The 26,851-nt window shown below is 42.3% G+C and overlaps 1 protein-coding gene across 2 annotated transcripts in view; it reads right to left on the reverse strand.

The window, feature by feature from the left end:
- The window catches only part of CACNA1D (calcium voltage-gated channel subunit alpha1 D), a 208,356-nt gene that overhangs the window by 114,907 nt on the left and 66,598 nt on the right, over positions 1-26,851 (reverse strand). For both annotated transcript variants that reach the window (XM_060271439.1, XM_060271438.1), the window contains exons 4-7: positions 18,154-18,293; positions 14,501-14,643; positions 11,412-11,564; positions 9,483-9,679 (exon numbers count right to left, since the gene is read on the reverse strand). In XM_060271439.1, coding sequence (XP_060127422.1) covers positions 9,483-9,679; positions 11,412-11,564; positions 14,501-14,643; positions 18,154-18,293 — 633 coding nt within the window. The remainder of the gene's footprint in view (positions 1-9,482; positions 9,680-11,411; positions 11,565-14,500; positions 14,644-18,153; positions 18,294-26,851) is intronic.

Raw genomic sequence — 26,851 nt, forward strand, 5'->3', positions numbered from 1 at the left:
AGGAAAAATAAATATAAGACTGTGTCTTATTTTTGGAGAAACACGGTAAGAATATGTGGTCCTTCCATCACCCAGAATGCATTCTGCTATTGGGAGTTTTGCATGGAATGTGACTGCAGAAGAATGCTAACCAATGGAGGCTCATAACCAACCTCAGTTTTCCATCAGCCGGTCTCTACCTGCCTTCTAACTTCCAACTCCACGGGGCTATCAGAATGCTTCTCCTTATGCTTAGTGTTACCCTTGTAGAACTCAGCAGGAAAAGAGGATTAATAATATAATTACTTGGCTCTTCCAGTCACCAGCTCTGGCTCCACCTATTGCTTGTCTCCCTGCCTTCCGCTCTACCAGTTTCAATGGGCACCAGGTACAACTGTTCATAACACCACAGCTGACACACTTCTCCATTTTGGCACAATTTTGTCAACATTTTAAAAGTTGTATGTTTCACTATAAATGACAGCTATTCTTTGTATTTTTATTAAGTGTCTAGAAACCTACTGGGTTGCCATAAGAAATCTTCATAAGCCAGTGTGGTGTAGTGAGAGCCAGTGTGGTATAGTGGTTAAGAGTGGTAGACTCGTAATCTGGTGAACCGGGTTCGCGTCTCCGCTCCTCCACATGCAGCTGCTGGGTGACCTTGGGCTAGTCACACTTCTTTGAAGTCTTTCAGCCCCATTCACCTCACAGAGTGTTTGTTGTGGGGGAGGAAGGGAAAGGAGATTGTTAGCCGCTTTGAGACTCCTTTGGGTAGTGATAAAGCGGGATATCAAATCCAAACTACTACTACTACTACTACTCTTCTTCTTCTTCTTCTTCTTCTTCTTCTTCTTCTTCTTCTTCTTCTTCTTCTTCTTCTTCTTCTTCTTCTTCTTCTTCATAATTATTAATAACTGTTTTTAAAATGGGGGGGTTTCTGTCTGTGCCCATCTTTGATATTTTTTAAACTAGTAAAAAGGTCAGTTTTCATATTCATGGTAAATGTGCAGAGTCATAATCCACATTCTGAAGTTAAAGGACTTAAGGCAGAAAGGATATATTTGCCATTCCAATTCCATTTATAGTCCCAGGTCTAGAAAAAAAGTGCTTCAGTCACACAACTGTTTGCCACCCTTTATTCAACTAATATTCTTTTTATTTTGTGCATTATTTGTAAACTGGATTTTAAAAGTTCATTTCCAACACTATAAAGACATTTGTATTTGAGAGCAATTGTTTCAGACAAAGGACAACCAATGAACATTTCTGACTACCTCTTAGCTTCCTAGGAATTATATCAGTATTTTACTAAATGCCAGATTAAGTATCTTTCCACCTCAGCATCTTTTACAGTTCTTGCACGGGTAGAAATTATACCATTCTCACTTGGTTCTGTAACATTTTAATTGGCATTTAAGTTGCTGGTATTTTTATCAGCATCAAGAATAGCCTTGGAAATCAGGGTTTTCTGAAAGAGTGTGAGCTGTTCCAGCAAGCTTTGATATCTGCACAGTAGGTCAGCTGACCCTAGAACAGAGACTTCAAAGCCTTCTGGTCAGCTCCACACTCTTTGGAGGATAACAGGCAGTTTCTGAAAACCTTGCTGGTTTCAAAGACTCTGCTCTGAGATCTCAGAGGCTCCGATATCAAGCTGATTTAAAAGGCAATGCCTTTCAAATCTAACAGCTTGCAAGCCAGCAAAACTGGCTCAACTTCTTCCCTATGCTCTTTGGGCTTCAGAACACAACCAGACCACAAGTTCCTTCTTGTCCACAGCATACGCCAAGTGCAACAAGGAAGTAGATGTTAAAAGAATCAGAGCGCTACCACCACGCCATGTCTCTTTCGGCCCTCTTCTTGGTAACATGGAATATAAAAAAATATGTTGTCGCATTGCGTGTCACCTAATCCCATAGGCCGGATGCGGCACACGAAGGCCGTTTATCCGGCCCACGGACCGCCCATGAACCGAGCCACCCACTCGGCAAGTCCCCCATGTGCTGCGCTAAACTGGCGCAGCACGGCTCGGGGACTCACCGAGCGGCACGGAAAATGGCGCCTGCGCCGACACCGGAAATCGTGTCTGCGCAGCCACTGACATGCGCAGAAGCGATTTCTGGCGCTGCACTGCCCATGTCCGGGATGCCAGAAATGGCTTCTGCGCATGTCCAGCCCACAGACGATAGTCCGTTTCAATCCTCCGGCCCATGGCCGGAAAACATTGCTGACGTCTGCCTAATCCCTATCTCCAGCAGCATTGGTTTCCAGTTTGTTTCTGGGCCCAATTAAAGGTGCTCACTTTAGTGTTTAAAGCCCTAAACAAATCAGGCCCCCGTATCTGAAAGACCACCTCTTTCTCTGCAGACCATCTTAGGTGCTAAGCGCAGCAGAGGTGGCCGTCTTGGTTGCTCCACCACCCTCAGAAGCATGGTGTTGTGGTGCCCTGGGAAAGGGCACTCTCTGTGGCAACTCGAAAGTTACATAACTCCCTCTCCACAGAGGTGTATCTAGCACCTTCATTATACAGCTTTCAGTGAATCCTGAACACATGTCTCTTTAACTAGACTTTTGAAACTTGAGGTGTGTATTTTTAGGGCCCACCTTATTTCTCAGGCTCAGCTGGGGGCAGGAGTGCTTCTTTGAGCCTTCTTGCCCCCTGGCTGAGGAAAACCCACATTCCAACAGCGCACACATGTGCCAGAGGGCTGGGGGGGGGGCTTGTTTGCACTCCTCAGCCAGGGGACAAGAAGACTCTCCCCCTCCCCCGGCTGCCTGAGCAAGCCCCATGTCCCTCCAGATTGCTCAAGCCAGAGTGACATAGGGCTTATTAAGCAGAGGGAGGATCAAACTGTATCACGCTTCAGCGATGCAGCTTGGTTCTCCCTCTGCAGTGGTATGAGGGCAGACAGTAATGGTGGTTTCACTCAGCAGTATATCTCTGCTTCCAGGGTCTGGCTGCTGCTTGTTTTTCCCTCAGCATGTTGGGTGCTCGTAGTGGAGGGACCCAGGAGGTGGCCTTTTCACCAGCGATATACCACTGAGTGAAGCCATCATCGTGGTCTGCCCCTAATACCAGTCCTGGGCGATATATCCATACACTGTGTGTTTGCTTTTTTCACTTTCAGTAGCAGCTGGAGGGGAGGCAGAATCAGGACTGAGTCTGTGGTACACAGGGAGGGTTTTCTAAAGCAATTTTCTTCTCTGCCATAGTCCTAACAAAAATTTATCTATGGTGCTGCTGTTGGGAAGGGAAGCTGCCCTTGGCATAAAACTACAAGGTTAACACAACATGCAGCTAGGACAGGGCTGCACCATACAAAAAAATGTCACATCACACATATATTCCACATTTCTAGGAAGAGGTGGAGAGAAAATAATCAAGGAGCATTTCAACATCTAGTTCTACCTCAGTATACACGTCATTGCAAATCTGTGGAAAGTTTCAATTTTGCAGAGTGAAAGCAGAAGCCATTCCTAACTTGGGAAATACAATGCCTATCATGCACAAATAAAAGCACATCAATTAGATATCGTGCAACCACTAGGTTTTGGATCCAGACAATCCCCAAATTAATCACATTGACTTATATTCCTAATCTGTTATGCGACCTCTGTGTTATAATGGCATCTGCTGTGCTGATATGCTAGTTTAACTTGTTGTTGTTGTTTAGTCGTTTAGTCATGTCCGACTCTTCGTGACCCCATGGACCAGAGCACGCCAGGCACTCCTGTCTTGCACTGCCTCCCGCAGTTTGGTCAAACTCATGTTCGTAGCTTCGAGAACACTGTCCAACCATCTTGTCCTCTGTCGTCCCCTTCTCCTAGTGCCCTCAATCTTTCCCAACATCATGATCTTAACTGCCACACACATATTACATTAAGTTTAATAAGTCATTTATAGGAAACTTTAAGGAATTAAGTGATAGATTGTTTTTTAAATATGCCATAAAAGCATAATGATGGGCTGTTATACCCAGATCAGGTTACCCAGTTACCTATTGAACTCTGGGAGCCCACAATTTATTGCAGCCAGCTAGCCAATTATTAAACCATATTAAGGGCTCTCAACCTGAGATACAGGATGCAGCAGCTAGAATAAGCAATGATGACTCATCTTCTGATCCAACTCAAGTCCTAATGCATTAGGTATTAAAGGATCAGCACGCAAATGATAATGCAGTATGGTGGCTATAATTAATAGACCACTTTGGTTCTGTTCCCTCGGACTTGACTTGTTTTACATGTTTCTGCTTTCTCTTTGTTAAAGTTGATTAATATTCACTTACTTGCATACATCTTACAGGGCTATTTTTAATCATATGAATAGGAAATGGTTGTCCTGTGCTCAGTAAAAAACCACCCAAAGCTCTGAATTTCTAGGCTGAAAGTCCTTTCTTCAGATTGTTGATCAAAAGCACAGTGAGAATAACATTTTAGCTGAGTGAAGCACAATTCACTCAAATGGAGATCATGCCGGCATAGCTGCCAAGTTCTCCCTTTTTTAAAGGGAAATTCCCTTATGCTGAATAGGCTTCCTCGCGAGAAAAGGGAAAACTTGGCAGCTATGCATGCCGGATTACATACCGGTATGTTTCATGCAAACACTGCACTGGGACCTAACACAACTGGGTCCTCTGCAATTAATCGCCGTCTAGTGGGTCACATTCACCACTGGCAGGTTTATGTGGTGACAGGCAGCAGTGCTCTGAGATCTGAGCTGCCATTTTGATTTCCCACAATGCCCCTGATATAGTGTCACTCTGGCGTACTATGGGAGACAGGCACTTAAGATAGATGTTAACAGAGTGCCCTTATTCTAATTTGGGAAGGAGTGCCAAGCAGTGACACCAACCCTAGTAATCACATGTTTGAAGCCTTCCGAAAGCAGATTGGCCAGTGAAGACCTGGACCATTTTGAATGAATCCCTCCTGTAGAGAGAAAGCTGGGCAGGGCATCTGAAGCCAGGCATAGTTCTTGGCTTTCTGAATCAGTACTTATTTGGAAATATGCACAATGATTTCTTACAGGATAGTAGTCCCATGCTGCTCTGACACTGTTAGGTGTCAGAGAAGCCTAAGATACAAGGAGTTGTATCAGAGCAAATGATAGTCTATTCTGCTGGGACAGGTATTTTCTTGTAAAAGTTGTTTAAAATTATTTTTTCTCCAGGAGGGCTCAGCATGCTACATTGTTCATTTGAAACTCAATGCTCAATCGTATCTCAGTGCTGAGTACTGAGTGGTAATATTTATTCTTTTTCCTCTGGTAACATCAGCTGTATATCTGAATGTTACTAAGATATCTATAAGCGTCTCTCTGTCTCACATTCTTTCTGCTTTGACTTCCCATCCCTGCCTCACTGGTGGATGAGGGGAGGGCCAGGAAAAACTACCGGGTATGTGACCTCAGGGGCAGAGTAAATGGTAAGGCCCCACTGAACCTTAATTATGTAAGTTCTCCTTCATGTGAGTAACACATGAAGCAGAGTGTACTGTGCATACACGGTTAGACCCGTGAGCTAGTTAGGACATACCAGAGTGAGAAAGCATGAATCCCTGCAATGTATTTCCTGTATCGAAGCAATAAAACTGAGCAATAATCAGAGTAACTATTTAACTTCAGATCTGTTAATTGTTCTGTTATTATAAAGTTAAGTTCCGCTGAGCATAACCTGGTTTCACCTTCTGTTCTAGCTCCATATCTCTGTGTTATATATTGTATCTGAAAGGGCAGCCATAATTTTCATTGGCTCCACACGTAGCTGTCAAGTTCTCCCTTTATTCAAGGGAAATTCCCTTATGCTGAACAGGCTTCCTCACGAGAAAAGGAAAAACTTGACAGCTATGCCACTGAGGTCTATGAAGCAAAGGAGAAATGGATTGCAATTGGGGGTGGGGGTCTTGGGGCCCCAGGGACAAAATGTGAGTTTAGCTCATCCCCTTCACTTTCTCGCATATAGGTAAATGACTGTCTACTGGTAGTTATTGCAATGACCAAAACAAGGGAAAGGGGATCTGGAACTGGATGGCCTAGCTTCCACCAATCCTGAATTCAGGGAAGTGTCGCAATATACTTCTGAGAGCATGCAGAGACACCCCTTTCCTCTCAAGATCCCCTCAAACATAAAGGCCCTCTCACCACACCTACAGAGCCCCTGTGTCTTAATAGCAGGTATTTCACTCGTTTATAACTAATTGGCAGTAGCAGACAAAAATAGCACCAGTGTCAATTGTTTTTGTTGCTGAATATGTAAACACAGGGAGTAGTTATTTTCTGTTTCCATGGGTGGCAGAAGCTACTTTAGAAGTTAATGCCACATGGGGAATAATGGCATTACTTAATTAAATCCCTGTGGGTTGCATAAACACTTAGCATTAGGGCTGTTCTTCTGTCACCTTCAGTAGGAGACTGCCTTTGGTCACAGAAACAATCCTCCATGTATCACAGCACTTTCTACCTTTAATGACAGTTGCCAGCTAGCTTGATACTTGCGCATGTACATGCTGTACAACTATATTTTAAACTAAATAGTTCAGCATATCTCATCTAAACACTTGACATCAATCTGCTAAACTAGTTCCAACCATAAGAAAGCAGAAATAAAATAAACATACCAAAACATATTGACATTATAAGCTAATCAATATTTTGCTCCAGAATAATCACTGAATATGTATCTTATTAAACCATTTGTTATGAACTGAATCACAAACATTCATCACCAAATAATGCATATATTATAGTAGGTCAAACAGAATGTGGTTGCTGTTTTTTCTACTTGTATCATCATTGACATGCTAAAAGCAGGTACCCATACCAAATCAATTGTACCTAAGGTGACGAAGCAGATTTGATGACATTCTCAAATATAGCCATGATAATTTTCAAGGTCACATGTCACTGCACATCATGGCTTATACTACTTTCAGGAAAAGCATTGCATGGCTGAAAACAATGGGTCAATTTGGACACAGACATAGGAGAGAAACAGAGACCCTTTGGCAGCCCAAGGGAGGCATTCGCTTGAGGGGAACCATCCAGGACTGTGTGCCAGTGGATGGTCCAGAGGCAAAAATGGCGAGAGCAATGGATGTGCCTCCAACTTTCATACAGAAGGCTGCATACCAGCCACACATAAAGTCAAAGGGTTCTACAATCCCAAGAACACACAACTTTATATCCTCCACACACACAATCCAAGAGGAGTTATTAGAGTTCAAGAACAGTTACAGCAAGGCATAGTACTTGAGGAGGATATTGGGCAGGGTTGGAAGGAGCTGTGTGTGGCCACTGAGGAGACAACAATGCCTAGGGAAGAGTTCCCAAAGCTGGAAGGTTACATTTGCCCTCCAGACCTGAGGCTCCCCACTCGACTATAAACCAAAATGACGGTAAACAGCTGAGCTGCCAAATACATAACAGCACTGGAACTTTAACAGATAAATTGCTTTCAGCATCGATCCAATTTGGACATTCCATGCATTAAGCTATAGGAAATGAGTTGGATAACAGTATGTAATAGGTTTGATACAGTTATAAGGGATTCAAACAGTACTGCAATATAAATCCATGTTTTTGCCATAGTTCCTAGGGGTTTTATGTTTGCTTGTTTGTTTTTGCTGTTTGAGCCTTAATAGCAATTCACCCATCAAAAACAGAGTTCCAAGACGATTATATGTTTTGTAACCAAGCTTCTTACCTTCAATTTGGTGTACAGTATCTCTAAATAGGTAGATTACTTTCGGAGCTCTGACAATTTCCCCAAAAGTAGTCTAAGCCATACTGTGAAGTGATACATAAACATTGGAAATGACCTTGGATGTCATTTCTGAGGTTGATATCTACCCATGTTTCCTCTGTCACCCTATGCACACGAGTGCCTTCTTTTAATGTGGCAATGCAAAGTAACACATTTTGTTTGTTGGTTGCATTACTGTTTAGAGTTCACCTCCACCAGTTCGAAACAGTATTCTAGAAGAGCTTGAGTGTCCAGAGATTCCTTGGTCAGAAAACAAGACAGGTAGAAGGGGTGGCTGTGGTGGTTGCGGGTAGGGGAAAGAATGGGGCAGGGAAGAGACTTTATTGGAGAAATAGGGGGCCCAGATGCCTGCAGGCCATCTCATTCTACAGATTCATGGTGGACTGACTACTGTGTCCTCTGGTGTGGTGGTGCTGTTGGTGAATAGCAGGTTGGTTGACAATAAACTCTCATGCTCTGCAGCAACAAGAAAGACTAGAGGGGTGATAGTAGCTATGATTTTGCTCACCAGAAAACCACTTTGTCCTAGGTTCAGGTTATGAGGTTCAGGCCATAATTGAAGAAATATAGTGGCTGCTATCACTGTACTACCCAGCCTGGCTGCTCAGTGGCTTCCCTGACTGAGCTATTCTTGGGTATGATGTTGGCTATTAAGAGGGATTATTATTATTATTATTATTATTATTATTATTATTATTATTATTAAATAGTCCTTGGACTTTGAGTTGAACACATATTCTACAAACAAATGGAATGACTAATCAGAATTCTTTGATTTAGGCTGAAATCCAAAACTATTTAACAAAAGAGTAAGCCCTACTGCACACGGTGGCATATACTTCTGCATAAATATGCATATAATAGTGCTGTTAACATTTCATTTAACGTCTTGCCAGGGATTTACTATTACCTTAGTAGCATTGGTATGCTCGATATGAATACTTATGTGTAGCCACATGAAAGTATAGCACCTGCAACTGAAAGCCTCTATGGCATAATTTAGATGGTGAACTAGCACTCCTTATGCTACATCTTCCCAGCAGTGGGCACTACATCAATAGCTAGTAGCTCTAGAAACCTGGGACATGATTCATTGCCCTCTTATAAGGAAGCTGAATCAATTTAATCACCAGTTTTGATTATACAATGGTACCTCTACTTACGAATAACTCTACTTACGAATGTTTCTACTTACGAATGGAGCTCCGTCCGCCAACTTGGATGCGGTTTAGATAGGATTTTTTCTACTCATGAATCTTTATATAGGGTTGCTTTGACTTACGGATTTTTTCTCCCAATGCATTCCTATGGGATTCGACTTATAATTTTTTTCGACTTACAAATGTGCGTTCGGAACACATTAAATTCGTAAGTAGGGGTACCACTGTACTTCATAGGCTGCATGTTTGCAAAATGGTTTATAAACTCAAAATAATATAAATTTATTTCAGAGCATGCCGATACGAAACTGAAAGTAAATGAAGCAATTGCAAAAAAAAATGCTAAATGTCAGCTTTAAAAATAAACAAAGTACCTTCACAAAAGCAGGTTTTTTTAATGAAACATTAGAAAGCACGGAAACACAAGATTTGACTTGCAAAAGTGGAACTTGCATAAAGTTAAATGTACAGAGCACACATTTAACCTGAAAAGAAAATCCAGTGACAGGAAGAAGAGTATAAGAGGATGCTTCAAAGCAAGGTTATTTTCCTTTACGCAGAAGAAGTATCACTGGTGACTTACCCAATATAGCACATCAGTCCATCCTTCCATTGTTATACACTGGAACACAGTTAACATTGCATAGCCAAAATTATCAAAGTTGGTTATGCCTCCGTTTGGTCCAGGCCAGCCACCCTTACATTCAGTGCCATTCATGGGGCACTGACGTCCACTCCCTGAGAATGCACAAGGTGCAGGATCCTCTTCAGCTAATATATCTAAAAATGGATCAAAAACATTTCAGGGTAAGAAGTTCTCAACATCTGGCTTGGAAAAAGCAGAGCTGTTTTGAAATGGAGTCAGAAAGCAGCTGAGTTCAGAGATTACACACACACACACACACACACACACACACACACACACACACACACACGGCTCAGTTTCTGCTAAAAGAAATTAGCAGAAACATAACTGTGGAAAAGTTTGTAACATATTAATGAGCAAACTAGGAACACCAGTGCAGACAGTGACTGATCATAAAACGTGTGCAGACCACACTGTTCCATCTCAGTACTACAGTGGTACCTCGACTTACGAAGACGATCCGTTCCGCGGCCGTCTTCGTAAGTCAAGGTCTTCAGTTGTCGAAGTGCTGCTTCTGCGCATGCGCCCACCACGCACGCTGCTTTGTGCAGGTGCAGGGCACGCATGGCGAAAAGACTTCCAGGGTTGTCGACTTCGGAAGTCTAAACCTTCGGAAGTCGAAGCGTTCGGTTGTCGAGGTACCACTGTATACTCAAAACTGTGCATGGATACATCCTTGGTCTATTTTAAATCTGCACTATGTAGATTCCCGGTGGAAAGTTGCTTTATTAAGGCAACATCACACACTTTTGTATACATTATCACACTGCTCTACAGTAGTGACATTCTATATCTATGTCTGTAACATTGGAGGCTCATCCATTAGGGTGAAGGAGGCACTGCCCAACCAACTTCAGTTTGCTCCTATCTGCCTTCTAATTTACAACCAGTCCAGTGGGTGACAATGGCTGTCAGCTTACCCCTCCTTAGTCTAAGCACTGGCCTTGTGGAACACAGCAAGTAGGGGGAGGAGACAAACTAGAAGTAGCTGTTCTTGCTTCCATTGATTCTACCTGCAACTGGCTCTGGCTCTACCTACTGTTAGCCTCCCGACTTCTGTCCAACCTATCTCAATAGGCAAACACCATCAATGGACTGTAGTCCTTACTTTTTCACAGTTAGAAGAACTAACCAAACATCTGTTCAGTGAAATTGTGAATGATGTAAACCTAATTCTGAGCAGGTTTGTGGTGATCTGCTCTAGAGTTAGTTGAAACAAAAACAATAGTATATCATTCCCAGATCTTACTCCTCTTCCACTGCAACTCGCAACCTTGATAAACTGTACTTTTGACTACTAGCATTCATATTTAGGATGCCCTGTAGCATCTCTAGCCCTGTAGCATCTCTAGACATCCACTGTCTCTATTAATCATCTCAATATCGCTTCCTACTTTTAGTAACAGAGAGCTGCATCAGTTAATCATGTGTGGATTAACTTCCAGTCCAACTGCCAATGGTTTTAACATGAGCTTATTTCAATGAAGTAGTAGCTTCCCTGTACTTCAATCTGAGGTTGACAATGAGGGTGTGTTTGCACATTGCAATAAAAAATGAAACAGGCACTGAACACTTCTGCTTAGGACATGTGAGGTAGGAAGCCCTCATAGATCTCTTCTAAAGCAAGATCCCAACAGTCCACCTTGTGTGTTGCAGCAAGCCACAAGTGTCCCAGTTTTCCCTGCTTCTGGGTATTGTCCAAACTAGCCCTGACTACTCTCACTTCTGAATCCTCAATAAAGGTCAATGGGAAGAAGATCAAGGTTAACAATATTTTAAACATCCAGGGGCGTTGTTTTTTTTCAAACCATGGATTTAAGGTACAACAGTTCTGTTCGAGTTATAAATAGCAGCTTCTTTACTCACCTGAATCATCAAAGAAACATGATTTGTGCATTTTTCCAATAAAAAGTTCCAATCCTATAATAGCATAGATTATGATTACAAATAATACCAAAAGGGCAATATGGAGCAAAGGGACCATGGCTTTTATAATGGAGTTCAGGACAACCTGTAAACCTGTGAAGCACAAAAAGCACACAGAGAGATATTGATACTGTTTTGTATAGTCACATAACTAGAGCAACCCAATACAAGAGGACAAACAAAAGGCCATCTTCATAAAACCTTGGTGCCCTTAGCACAAAATCCTACAGCAGGCATAGGCAAACTGGGCCCTCCAGATGTTTTGGGACTACAACTCCCATTATCCCTGACCACTGGTCCTGTTAGCTAGGGATGATGGGAGTTGTAGTCCCAAAGCATCTGGACGGCTGAGTTTGCCTATGCCTGTCCTACAGCTACAGTCAGAAGTTTGGAGGTATTCCATTAGGAGGATTGTCAAAGGTCAGAAGGTTCAGCATGAGTTCTTTAAAAAAAAGTGTTCTATTTCAAAAGTCTAGCAAAAATCCACCAGGCTCTTTGTATTTCAAGTTGACATGCTGACCTATGTGTAAGTATTAAACAATAAATAATAGCAAACTATTTTAATATACTCCCCAGTCCCTAAGTGGAATACTCAACTAGCCAAATTAGATTTAATCATTTTGGGAAACTAACACCTAACACTTAGTGCAGGCATCCCCTAACTGCGGCCCTCCAGATGTTTTGGCCTACAATTCCCATGATCCCTAGCTAACAGGACCAGTGGTCAGGGATGATGGGAGTTGTAGTCCAAAATGTCTGGAGGGCCAAAGTTTGGGGATGCCTCACTTAGTGGTTCTTAAATCATGGTGGAAATTTACAACACCTGGGTTGTAAATACTTGGGTGGGGAAAGACTTGCAGAGCAATCCTAACCCCTGAGTGGGGTTATGCTGAGACAGAAGTGGCTCTCCAGCAGGCTTCTCCTAGTAGGGGTGTATCACAATTGCAGAATACCCACTGTTGCGCCCACCAAAAGTACAGTGCACTGCACAGTGCTGCAGGCACTGTCCTCCCCTGGGTAGCCACTGCAAGGTTCTGAAACAGGAGAGGCAGGAGAGGGCCAGGTGATGGGTCTGAAGACAGCACATTTCATCAAGAGGATTACAATCCAGGCCACTCTGCTATGCCAGCTTCAGGCTGGCACTGCCAAAAAGTAAGATTAGCTTCCTGAACACACCTTTAACCCTGGGTGGCACAAGCAGCAGAGTCTTGGTTGAAAATGTGGATCTGCATCACTCATTTCCACCCCACTGCTTCTAGCCAGGGCTTTGCATTGCTCTCTTAAAGACTACTTGGTCTAAAAGAGTATTGATAGTGTCAAAAAATACAATCAAAAAGTACCAGCATCATTTTTAATAACTGTACGTACTAAGTGAAGATGCCCTTGAGAACAGAAAAACAGGCTTTTTAAAAAAGAAACAACAGCACACACACATTCTAATTCTCTTGTCACTTAAAAAAAAAGAGGGGGGGGAGGTCAGCTCTTGCTTGTATCGAGAGAAACTCATGTAGAAAATTAGAGATATCAGTCTGTTGGCAGTGAGAGTTTTGCATCTGACCAAAAGGCTTTCTCCCCACTCATGGCATCTTTCCTACAATAGCTTGATCCTCCATTGAAGTAATTTTGCTAAATCTGTACCAATTACTATCATTTCCATGGCAACAGATTATGGTCTAATAAACACAGCATTATGACCTTGCTTCTGGATCAAATGTTAAAAGCAAGAGATGAGAAGGAGAGAGGTTTCATTCAATCCAAAACAACCTCAAAAAAAGAGACAGCAATGAATGGCAATAGAAACAGAAAGGATTATATGCAAATCCACTTGTCATTTGTGTTGGACTTGCTTGTTTTAGTAGTTCTTCCAGTTTTAGCAGCCCAGCTTTCATTTCCCAGAGCCAGGTTTCACAAAGTGGTTGATATTTACCTCCCTGGCACTGTGCATCAGGTGAATAAATGCCTATGATTATTTGAATTTTCTGGCACATTTGTATCCTTTTTATGTTTATTGTTTGAAAATTTGATAATAAAACACATTTTGAAAAGGGCCTGGGGGAGAAAACATGTTTATGATGTTTAAATAATAATAATAATAATAATAATAATAATAAACAACTATGACTCTCAGGAATGTACAAAAGGCACCTCCCTTGTGAGTGAGGAAGGAATGCCAGTCTCAAATAAGGTGATTCTACAACACAACAGTATTCTCAGATCATCCTGTTTATACGGTAGGTATATAGGTACTATGTCTTAACTTAATTTCATTTCATTCCTAAGAATTTAGGCTGGGGGCCAGTGGCAACTTCATAAGCTTATCAAGGTGTCAATGAAGTCAAAAGTTTGGGAAAGTGTGATCTAGAGCAAAGGTTTTCCCTGAGGGCTCCTCCGAAGCTTATTACAGGGACTCTTAAACATCAAAGAAACTTCCTAATGTCAGGAGCTGTTCAACAGTGGACCAGACTACCTCAAGAGGAGCTAGGCTCTCATTCACTGGAGGTATTTAAGTAGAGGCCTAAGTTCCAAAGTAGATGTGAAACGTGCCTATTGACACCAAAAATAGTAGTCACATATCTAGTTCTCCCTATCCCTTCAGCATGGTCTAGTAGAATTTGCCATATCCTCATGTCTTAGGTTGTTTCCACACATCCTAGCAGTAGCAGCCAATGGCGTGGAGCCAGAGGAGGAAAACAGGTTCTACAAGGCCTTACAGAAGGTACTGTCATTTTCATATACATGGGACTGTCATTTTCAGAGACAGCTGGATTTTTACTGTAGCATCTCGTTTGGCATTTAATCGATAAGATCAGCCCACAAAATCAATTCCTTTACATGCTTAGTGAACATTTAGCATAGTCACACACACCATCCCGAAACTTTAGTAAACTATTTTGAGTGACATCTCAAAATAGACATTATCAAATTAATCGATAAGGAAGGCAACATCTACTATAGTTTCATGGACATGGAGGATCTCATCTCTTCAGCTAAACAATTGCAATAAAATAATTAAATAGATAATGACTCACTGGGCACTCCTGATACAAGCCGAAGGGGTCGCAACACACGAAAGGCTCTTAGGGCTTTTACATCAAAGCCACCTGATTTCCCACTCGAATGGGCACCGTCTTCTTCTTCTTTGGTTAATTGTTCCAAAATTACACTAAACAATCTGGTAAACAAGAAATAAGAGATTTTATCATCTTTGATTTTGCAAGAAACCCAAAGTTGTTGTGCTTCCTGCCCCACCCCCCAAGAAAATACACCAAAAAAACCCTCCTGAATTATACAACTGTCAATGTGAGGGGTTTGTGTATTGAATTATAAAAGAGCAATGATACAATGGTAAAAAGCTTCTGTTGCGGTTTGATAAGACTGCTCAGGGTGACCCACATGCTCCACATAGGATAGCTTTCAACACACACAAATAAGACATCAGATTTTGCACCATTCCTTTCTTTATCTCCAGGAAGAAACTTGTTTGTTGGCTCGTGCCACAGAATATTTCATATAGCTTTATGTGCATCTTTCTTATTTAACTATTGCTCACCTCCTGTGATGTCAATGGCCTGCACAGATGCTAAAAACTTGAGCTGTTCTACTTTGGATGACAGGTTCAACTCATGTATCATTTGGGGGGGGGGGGGTCAACAGTTTCCACACAAAAGAGTAATCCAAATCCTATTACTTGGAATTCAACCTGATATTTCTAGTTCTACATTTTTGCAGCATGTTCATTGGCTATCATTGCAGTATTTTAGTCTAGTTCTCCCTATTTTGCCCCTTCTGGTTAAACATTCCCAGATGAAGACTGCCAAATAACAAATATTGGGCCTATTGAGCAGGCTGATAAAGAATAATGAGGTAATTTCTGTCCAACAATGATTAAGTCTGACATCTTCACATGGCTCTTATCAAAGTGAACAAACTCGGGGGAAATTCTGACAGCTTTTCTATGCCTAAGATCACATTTTGCCCACAATAAAATGCTTTGTTTCTTTAAAGAAACATTTGTGCACAAACTCTTCAGTTTTCATAAGGACCTCAAATACAATACCCACCTGCCCCACTTTACAGAGAAGAGTGTTCTATCTGAAGGGCTGTCAGAAGACAGGCCTCTATTTAAAGGTGTCCTCTGTTTTAAGAACAGTCCATTCAGACATGGTTTAAAGATAAAGAGTCACAAGAAAGGAGAGCAGAGAGGTATTGAAGTTGCCCATTAACAGTTAGTTTGCTTACCAGGCACTAACAAGGCATGTAGGTCACCTAGTCATAGCATCCCCCCACTATAGTGATATTGCATTTCTACTTAAATTATGATAGTTATTTTCAAATTGGCAGATATACATATAAAAGGCATATGCATATTTTATGCAAATCTGTCTTCTCTTTTTGACACTGTGTAACTTGACACCCTAGACCACGGGTGTCAAGCACAAGGCCCGGGGGCCAAATCCGGCCCGCCAGACCTCGTCATGTGGCCTGCCGAGCGCCCCAGCCAGGGGACCCAGCAGTGGGACCTTGCTGCTGAAGCGCCGCACCAACAAAGCTGGGGCCGGGGAAATGCTTTTTGCCCCTGGGTCCCTTCGCACTCTTTTCTGGCGCTGAATCAAGGCGGCGACCCCCCCCCCTTCCCTTTCTTTCTTCCTCTCTCTCGTTCTTATTCTTTCTTTCCCTCTCCTTCCTTCCTTCTTTATCTCTGTCTTCTCTCCCTCTTTCTTTTTCTTTCCTTCTTTATTCCTTCTTTCCTACTCTTCTTTCTCTCCCCTCTTTCCTTCCTCTCTCCCTCCTGCTCCCTCTTTTCTTTCTTTCTTTCTTTCTTTCTTTCTTTCTTTCTTTCTTTCTTCCTTACTTTCTTCCTTCCGTCCTTCCCAACTTTCTTCCTCTCCCTCATTCTTATTCTTTCTTTCCCTCTACTTCCTTCCTTCTTTCTCCCTTTCCGTCTTCTCTCCCTCTTTCTTTTTCTTTCCTTCTTTATTCCCTTCCTTATTTCCTACTCTTCTTTCTCTCCCCTCTTTCCTTCCTTCCTTCCTCTCTCCCTCTTTTCTTCCTTCCTTCCTTCCTTCCTTCCTTCCTTTCTTCCTTCCTCCCTCCCTCCCTCCCTCTCCCTCTCCCTCTCCCTCTCCTCAGAAACATAGGATGCTGCTTTATACTTCTGGCCCTAAACCCTGGAACCAGGAGAGCAGCTTCAGTGAGTCAACCTCAGCCAGTCCCTTTGGTGAAGGGTGGTGGCTCACTGGCAGAACATCTGTCCTGCATGCAGAAGGACCTCAGCATCTCCAGGTACTAGTAGCTCTGCAAAGGTCCTGCATGAAACCCTAGCGAGCCTCCACCACCCAGTGCAGTTACCAAAAATCATTTTTCAATAAATTGTACAATAATTGTACATTTGAATATCTACTTGCCATTATTCTGACTATGTTTCTGCTTTCAGAGCTAGTTATTACTTACATTATTACAAAAAACAGTAATAATTGAATGCAGTGACAATAATTTATGAGAATAAAGAGTGGACACATAGTCCTACAGATACAACCGGCCCTTTCAGGGTGACCAAACTGCTGATGCGGCCCCCGATGAATTTGAGTTTGACACCCCTGCCCTAGACTCCTTCCTTGCTCAGCGCCTGGAGGCCCCAGTCCTGCCACTCACCACCTGGCCTGGGCGGGGCCAAGGCCTATAAGAACTGCTGTTGCTGCTGCTACCAGCCAGGAGGACTCCCCTGCTCAGCGCCTGGAGGCCCCAGTCCTGCCACTCACCACCTGGCCTGGGCGGGGCCAAGGCCTATAAGAACTGCTGTTGCTGCTGCTACCAGCCAGGAGGACTCCCCTGCTCAGCGCCTGAAGGCCCCAGTCCTGCCACTCACCACCTGGCCTGGGCGGGGCTTGATGGGCTTTATAAAGGACTGTTGCCGCCGCTGCTGCTGGGCAGAGAGGGCTCCATTTTGTTTTGTTTTTTTGTTTAAATTCCTGTTATTTTTTACCTATGTTATTTTAAACTGTATTAAGGATGTATTCTTAGTTTTAGATTTTGATTTATGTCGAAATTGTTTTCTATTAGGTTGTGTATTTTTTGATGTGGTTTATGTATTTTTTGTGACTTTTGTAATTGTACTATTGCTGTATTGTTTTGATATTCGACTGGAAGCCGCCCAGAGTGGCTGGGGAGACTCAGCCAGATGGGCGGGGTACAAATAAAAAATTATTATTATTATTATTATTAGACCCAAGAAAACTCAAAACAATAAAGCACAGTCGTAAAACAGTAAAAATTGAGAACAGTGAAATCACTATATAAACAAAGTCTACAAAAAAAGCCCACCCGTAGACAGCAAAGTTCAAGCTCTTGTGCTGATTGTACCTCGTGGTACACACACGATTCTCTGCAGAAACATTACTTCTGCATAGGGAAAACTTTATTAAATTTTCTGGCTGCTGACTCAGTGGGAATACAACCGCTTATTGGAATACAACAATAGCTTATTCTTTTAACATCACATTTCTGGGGGGTGGGGGGTATGTGAGCAGAGCGATCAAGCATTTGACAACAACGTTGAAGTCTATGAAAACTGAAGAGGATTATTTATGGTGTCACTAGTGTAGAAACAAGCATACTGTACCTACAAAACAAGGCAACATTTTCAAGCATTTTAATATACTGAAACTTTAAAAATCAGACTTACCCTACAATTACTATTACAAAATCCAGTAAATTCCATCCATTTCTAACATATGCATTGGGGTGTAGTAATAATCCATATGCTATAATCTTCAAAAATGTTTCAACTGTAAAAATTATCAGGAAGGCATATTCTACTTGTTCCTGTAAAAGAAATGAATTAAAACAGCAATCATTAATAGGAAACCAAAGTTTATTTTGTTTATTTAAAACATTTATGGACTGGATCTCCACAATGCTTGACGCATGTTAACAATGAATAATAACCAATGCAATAATATCCATGTAAATTTATATCACTATTTACTAGTCAGAGGACCAAATGCAATGCTTAGCATCATAAACCCATACACATATATTAATAAATTTAAGAGTAAGTTTTAAGTAAATGGTTAATCCATTTAAATATACATAGTAGAACACACATTCTAACACAGCTAGTGCAAGTTACTTTCTTTCTAATCCAGTCAGCATGGCCAAAGGTCAGGAGGGATTATGGGAAACGTAGTCCAACAACCATGAGAAGGCCACAGGTTCCCCTGTTTGCTGTTGTAGATGGTTTGTGAAGACACAGCCCTATATTAAAACATGGTTTGCGGATAAACAAGTGCTGTGATGAGGCGTACGAACGACACAACACCACAAAGCCTGCTATCAAGCCAGCATGGCAACACCGTAATGACAGTGTAGGAAATTAATACCCCAACACAAATATTTAGAAAATGCATGTAAGATGTTCATTTAATTGAATTAACGCTTTTCTGTGCTCTGGTCCAGTAATAGAAGTCTCCCCAGCAACAATGGCTTCCCCTTGCATTTCACTGGCAAAGAACACTGAACTGAAATCCTGGCATCAACTGAACTCTGAGCTACACGTAAAGGTAAAGGGACCCCTGACCATAAGGTCCAGTCGTGAACGACTCTGGGGCTGCGGCACTCTTCTCGCTTTACTGGCCGAGGGAGCCGGCGTAGGTCCGCAGACAGCTTCTGAGTCATGTGGCCAGCATGACTAAGCCACTTCTGGCAAATCGGAGCAGCGCACGGAAACGCCGTTTACCTTCCCGCTGTAGAGGTACCTATTTATCTACTTGCACTCTGACGTGCTTTTGAACTGCTAAGTTGGCAGCAGCAGGGACCAAGCAACGGGAGCTCACCCCGTCGCGGGGATTCGAACCGCTGACCTTCTGATCAGCAAGCCCTAGGCTCTATGGCTTAGACCACAGCACCACCTGCGCTACACATAGATAACCACAAATTAATTTGAGTAGAATTACTGAATAGAATAGCAACTAGGCAAGTAAATGATTACAACTCATTACACCAACATTGCCCCATCCTAAAACCCTCAGTTTCACATGGGGAGTTGTTGATTTGAAAAAAATGGCATGAAACATCACAGCCCATATAAAACAATTAGCTCAGTAGCGGCAGCATAGAAGAAAGAAGAAAATACTAGACCATTCCTTTTCTCCTTTTCTCCCTCCCTCTCTCTGTGAAATCCTACATTTTTAAAAGGGATTTTTACCTGAAAATGTTCCTTATGTCAAGCGTGGCATACTACAGGCAACTTGTAAGGCCCATAGCATCTCCATTAAGCATTTTGAACTAACTCTCATTTGATCCACAAGACACAGACTGTAAAACCACTCACTCTTCCAGTCAGGAATATCTGCTCCTTACCTTAATCTACCGCCCCACTGCCCAACAATACTTGAATACCATTGCTATCTATAACAGTCCATTTAGGTGAAAGATTTGGAGCAGGGTCGTGGTGTTTCTTGGTAGCACTTGGTACACACATGTATGTACGTTTTGGTCGGCCATCATGCATGTTCACTTCATCAAATCTGGCCCTCTTTGAAAAAAGTTTGGGCACCCCTGCTCTAACCTCTCTACTCTAAACACTGGCTTTATTTAGTGAGGAATCCCCACCTATCCAACTGCTGCTTCTCACTCTTGTTCCTTTGTTTGCTTACTGGCCCATCACTAAGGAGATCAACTCAACAGAGGAAGCTAGCCTTGCTTAATTAGCGTTTAACACTTGCTGGATCCAGGAATCTAGAGAGGTCTAGCACCCTCAAACTCATAACAATACTGAGGAAACTATGCCATAAATTACATATGAATAAGAAGTGGTTAATTGCTGGCATAGCACTTGTGTCATATGACATTTTCAGAAACACAACACTTCTCAGTAGAAGTGGTTCACACCATCAGCTATGAATAATGACATCATGAAGGCACCTGTGTCTCCTCAACACAAAGAGCAAAATTCCATCTCCACTACCGTACCAAACATTCAAGCTCCAGGGCAACAAAGAAGCAACCAATATTACCGGTACACCAATCAAATATTTTCAGTGGGCAGGAAAGCTATAGGAATTCAGTACATGCCACCAACAAATTAGTATATTAAAAGTTCTTGAGGGCCTCCTCACAGAACACATACCAGTACCAGAATTTTTTTGATCCCCCAGAATTCCTTTAATAATCCAAAAGAAGAAACGCCACTGACCCTAATCTATGGAGTAAATATTGTTATTCTAGTGTCTATATACAGCTATTTAATAATTTGTCAGAAGATATTAAAGCCTCATATTCATAGCAGAGGGATGGGCTTGCTTCCTTCTTATAAGCAAATCAGCTTAGCAGAAACTGAGTCCTCAGTAAGAAATCTTTTCCCCCCAGGCAGATGGTGCACATTAGTCATCATTTATCTTTGTATTTTCAAAATCTTCAAAGAAAATATGCAAAGCTGTGACTACATGAAGTAAGCACTGAAAGTGTGTTAAGAAGTTTCACAAAAATGGTTTTGAAATAAAATATGGATAGCTTGCAAAAAAATATTTAAATTATAATGTTATACATTAAGGGTCCTCTCCCTCTAAATTTATCTGCTGGAAGGACATCTTAGAGCTGGATTAATTTGCTACATTTTTTTAAGTTCAACAGCTTCATTCATAAAGTACTAATTTTCCAAATCCATGAATGAAGATGGGAAATCCTTAAGAGGAGTAATTCATCTAAGGGAAAAAATCAGCCCCCTAAACTTTCTTATCCCAATGGGTGCAAAAGAGTATGCATGAGAATATGCTCGTGGTATATTTTATTTTTATGGTTAATATTTTTTTAAAAAAACCATGGGTTGAAAGCAGACCAGTGAGGCTCAACAAAGTATAGCAATACTGAAATTGCCTACAGTTGCAATGATTAAACAGTTACATCACCTATCATTTAATGTTTAAGTCAGTGGTATGTGCTGGATTTGCACGCGATATTCCTTCTTGCAAAATATTCTCCCACTTACTTGGATAAATTGGATAATTCGCTCTTCTGGGTGGTACAACCATTCCACCCAGGGCCAGGCAGGGTAGTGATAGACCTATCTGTGGTCTGCTGTGACCAATTTGCAAAACATTTCCATCTGGTCTGACTGATATTAAGAAGAGGGGCATTTTTGCGCAATTATTACTGAATTTCTCACTATGTGTATCAGAACAAAAGACATATTAACTGACAATCTACTCACTCTTGACAAATGAGACAACCTGCCTATCAATTTCTGCTGTCAAAGGACAGTTTGAAATTGTTCTAAAATGGCTCTCAGCATGAGCTGTATAATTATTACACTTGTTCACTGTTTAAAAAATTACTAAATGCTTTGCTTAAAACGTCACCTAATCCAGGTGTTTGCTTTCCTTAATACCTTTTATATAAAAAATGCTGTTTCTTAATAAAAAAAATCACTGTGTTCAGATGATTGTATAGTGATTAAAAATATATTGGTAAATATATTTTACAATATAAAATATTTTACAATGTAACCCACCCGGGAAGGATGGGTACGAAATAACAACATCAAGAAGAACAGCAGCAGCAGCAGCAGCAGCAGACAAAAGAGCTTGAGAAGAACATGTTGGATCAGCCCAATGGCCCAACAATATTTCCTGAACAAATTCCTACACAACCTTAAAGCTATTTCCAATTTTAAGAAATACTCTCCCCCATAGCGTTTGATCCCATTGGAGTTTGAGTTTGATCTGCAAGAAGATCAAACCTATCCATTCTTAAGGAAATCAGCCCTGAGTGCTCACTGGAAGGACAGATCGTGAAGCTGAGGCTCCAATACTTTGGCCACCTCATGAGAAGAGAAGACTCCCTGGAAAAGACCCTGATGTTGGGAAAGATTGAGGGCACTAGGAGAAGGGGACAACAGAGGACGAGATGGTTGGACAGTGTTCTCGGAGCTATGAACATGAGTTTGACCAAACTGCAGGAGGCAGTGGAAGACAGGAGTGCCTGGCGTGCTCTGGTCCATGGGGTCACGAAGAGTAGGACACGACTAAACGACTAAACAACAACTCTCCCCCAAGTAATACCGTAATTCTTAAAATCATGTATCACACTACCTTAAGAAGAATAAAAGTTGTTGGTTATACCTGGTCTTTTGCCCTGGCCTATGTAGCCCTGTGACTGCAACTCACCCACAAGCCACTCTCTTCAGGGAAAGTGGAAATCTTCCTAATGCACAGGCAAACCATACAACTAGTTACAAAACTGGCTGCCATTTTGAAATTGCGAATAGCTCTCTACTTGAGCTTCACAGGGTGCCCCTTAATATATACCAAGCTTTGTGCTTTTATCATAGTATTGCAACTTCTTTTTTTTGTTAAACCGGTATTAATAACATAAAAAGAGCCTGCTAGATCAGGCCAATTGCTAATCAGCATCCAGCATACTATGAAACATTCCTCAGATGAAAATCCTCAAAAAAAAACAACAACCCCATTTTTGTCCCACCGCCCTGCAGGGCATTTCCACCATCACTACACAAACTAGACATAGCAGACACACCCTCCACCGCCCTGAGAAAACCCTTCAATCACAATTTTATTTTTATTCTTTGGTAGATTTACAAAAGCAAAAAATCATACACACACCAATTTAAAAAAAAATTGGGAAAGGGGCAATATGAGACAAGGATACACAAAGGATTAAAAAAAAATTCCTTACACTCCGCTCCCCCCTTCCTTCCTGCCAAAGGTGTTCCTGTCCTCTGCCTGTACCCTTGGAGCCAATGTGTCATGTGGGGCTGGCCCTTGGTGGCAGTGGCCTCTCCTCCTCATCGCCCATTCCCCAGCAGCTGCTACAAGATGCCCAAGGGAGGAGGCCGGCAGCAGTGGCCATGGAGAGGCTATGGGATGCTCTCCTCCAGCTGCCACTGCCTCTCAGGACAAGTGCCAGCTCATCCTCCTCCCTGAGCTCAGCGGCAGTGGCACTGGTGGGTGAAATAAGGACATTCCAGGACCAAATCAGAAGCTAGGATGGCTTTTGAAATTCTGGGACTGTCCCTGGAATATAGGGGCACTTGGGAGGGTATGCATCCTGTTATCACAGTGGCCAACCAGATGCCTGCTGGAAATCGGCAAGCAGGCCCTCAGCACAATAGCATTCTCCCCCTCCTGCTGTTTCCAGCAACTGGTATTCAGAAACCTACTGTCTGTGACCATGGAGGCAGAGCACCCTACTATCACTGGTGGGGAGCTAGAGGCTTTCCAGGCCAGAAACAGAGAGTGTGCCCTGCTTTACGGAGATGTGTTAAGTGTGCCATGTATTGTGATGCATGTTTAAAAGTTTAAAAGGTCCCCACCAACCCTTTCTCAAGAAGTTTTACCACACACTGTGCTTTCTATATCCAACGTATCCTCAGTTTTAATTTATGAAAGTCTGAGGTGTTTATATATATACACACACACACACACACACACACACACACACACACACCGGTGTGTATATATATATATGTGTGTGTGTGTGTGTGTGTAGGCATTGTGCGCACAGAGGTCACAGCCTTTCTCCGTAACCGCTGAACCAAATTGCATCAAATTAGGACAAAGCGTACCTTGCCCATCAGTGAGGGATCTGGCATGAATTTTTTCCCCAAAAAGCACAGCTTTCATATCTTAAATAGTGATTAAACACAAAAAGTGGCACACAAATTAGACATCACCAGCAAAAGCTCTGAAGACTCCAGCAGCATCCAATAGAAAGGCAGATTGCACGGTATCACCAGCAAAAGCTCTGAAGGGCAGTGCCAAATAATGACATCATCAACCAAGCAACTGAAACCACCAAGGCGGCCATTACCAGACCCCTAGGCCCCTGCCAGGCTGCTAGCCCCCCACCAGGCCCGGGGGGAGGGGGCAAGCGCCCGGATCGCAGGCCGCAGCACGGCCTTTGTTTTTTGTAGGCGCCTGTCAGGCCGCCAGGCCCCCACTAGGCCCGGGGGGGATAACCCACAACAACGCACTTGGGGGCATGGCAAGGGGTTTTTACTTTTAAATTTAGCGGGCATTGTGTCACATGCGAGGCTCCGGCGGCCATTTTAAGTAAGGGCAGTTGTGCCCCTTTTAACCTAGGCTTTATACTATGACTGATTGCAAGCCTCTGCGTCTTTAAAAAAAAAAACCCATGCATTTTCTCTCCCCAGTTTAAGTCCTCGGATATTTGCAGTGGCCAATCCCCCCCTCCCCGATTTGCAATCTCCTACCTTCCCCTTGCCACTTCCTGGGTTTTTTATGGAACCGAACAGTTTGGGTGCTTCGGAACTCGCCTTCTGTTGCTACGGGGCTGTGGGTCTTCGCTATTTGATTCTCCCCACCCCCGGTCGGGATTATTAAAGTAGTTCTCTGGGTTCTCTGGGTCACCTACCGGTACTCCAAAATTAGAAAATCCAAATAACAAAAAACACACAAAAAATCCCAAAACACACAACGCCCAAATCATACAATACCCACCAAAATAAATGACAACCCCAAAAATAAAATTAAACAATAATAACTTCTGCTTCTCATGTTCTTATTTCAAAAAATTTTAATCTACATATATAAAAATGTTCACGATGCGTGCGCAGAGGCCAATGTATGGAGATACAGGGGGGGGGGACAACACTCCCCGGGGAAAACAGAGGGAAGGGTATCCTACCGAAACACAGAGATGAGCCAGGGGGTTGGAGGGAGGAGGGGCGGGATACCTCATGGATCGGGACAGGGTGGGAGGAATCACAGGAATGACCCACAGCAACGCGTGGCCAGGCCAGCTTGTGTGTGTGTGTGTGTGTGTGTGTGTGTGTGTGTGTGTGTGTGTACACACACACATACCGGTATATTACCACTGTAAAAATGGATATTTTCCTAGTTACATGTAGGTAGCCGTGTTGGTCTGCCATAGTCGAAATAAAAAAAATTCCTTCCAGTAGCACCTTAGAGACCAGCTAAGTTTGTCATTGGTATGAGCTTTCGTGTGCATGTATCTGAAGAAGTGTGCATGCACATGAAAGCTCATACCAATGACAAACTTAGTTGGTCTCTAAGGCAGTGTTTTTCAACCTTTTTGGGGCAAAGGCACACTTCTTTCATGAAACAAATCACGAGGCACACCACCATTAGAAAATGTTTTAAAAAATTAACTCTGTGCCTATATTGACTATATATAAAGTAATTCTCCCACGGCACACCAGGCAACATCTCGCGGCACACTAGCGTGCCGCGGAACAGTGGTTGAAAAACACTGCTCTAAGGTGCTACTGGAAGGAATTTTTTTATTTTGTTTCAGTTATTTTCCTTGTCCTTTTATTATATAATCTTTTGAAAGCTGACTCGGTGTTACTTGGTATGCAGGCTCTAAAGAGAATGGAGCCCTCCGTTTTCATTCTGTAAGGTGCTGGCAGTTCTACAAAGGTTATTTTTAAAGATGCAGGGAGTTTACAACTTCCTGTAATAGGATTTGGCATCAGAATACAATAGGTTTATATGAAGCTTTAGTAGAGGCATTGGAAAGAGACAGCACTAACCCTACTTAATATGGATTTGTTTAGCCATATATCGAAGTAAGAAAAGATACAGGTTTTGTAGTACAGTACTTATCTTTGTGGCATTTTGGCTTCACTGTTTATGATATGTGTGTGCACCACTTCCTTCTAATAGTGAACAGAGCATGGAAGTGTTGAAACGATTTTCTCTTTAAAAAAAAAAAAAGAGCCACAGTGAAACAAGGGAAGTATCAGCATTCTATGTGGAGGAATCCAAATTGTTCAGATACAGTATACTAAAACTAATTTAGGGTGGGGAAACTAACGGACAACTACCCCCCCAAAAAAAACCCAGCCCAATGAGGACAATGCTCAGTAGCCACAGAATGCCATGGGTTTGTTCATGGGTGTCTAGGCCCACCAACTGAGGATAACACTTTATGCATCCAATGAAATGGTTTCCAGTATACAAAACCTTTTCTCACAATCTACATGTTCATCCTTGAGGAACTAGACATCAAGAAGCTTAGTTTGGTCAGAATCAAGTATAAACTCCCAGAGTCAACATTAAATATATTACATCTGGTAAATGAGCCACCATAGCCACATAGGGATGATTATCCATATAACAAAAACAAAACTGGCTTTTCCACACCAAGAGTATGGAGTATTCTCAGGGCCCATAATAACAGAACTTCCTGCAGAGACAATCAATGATCAATTCCTTTCCCTGCTAGAAAACGGGTTCTCCAATCATGGAAAGCACGAGTTGCAGAAGGGTTAACAAGACAACCCCAGGTTTGTTGGGTGGGTCAGACTAGTTGGCCACAAGTGTGATTGGGATTTTGTTGTTGCTGGGGAAATTGGTATGTTGCTGGGGAAATTGGTATGT

The sequence above is a fragment of the Zootoca vivipara genome, chromosome 2, assembly GCF_963506605.1.
Source record: "Zootoca vivipara chromosome 2, rZooViv1.1, whole genome shotgun sequence".
Taxonomy (NCBI): domain Eukaryota; kingdom Metazoa; phylum Chordata; class Lepidosauria; order Squamata; family Lacertidae; genus Zootoca; species Zootoca vivipara.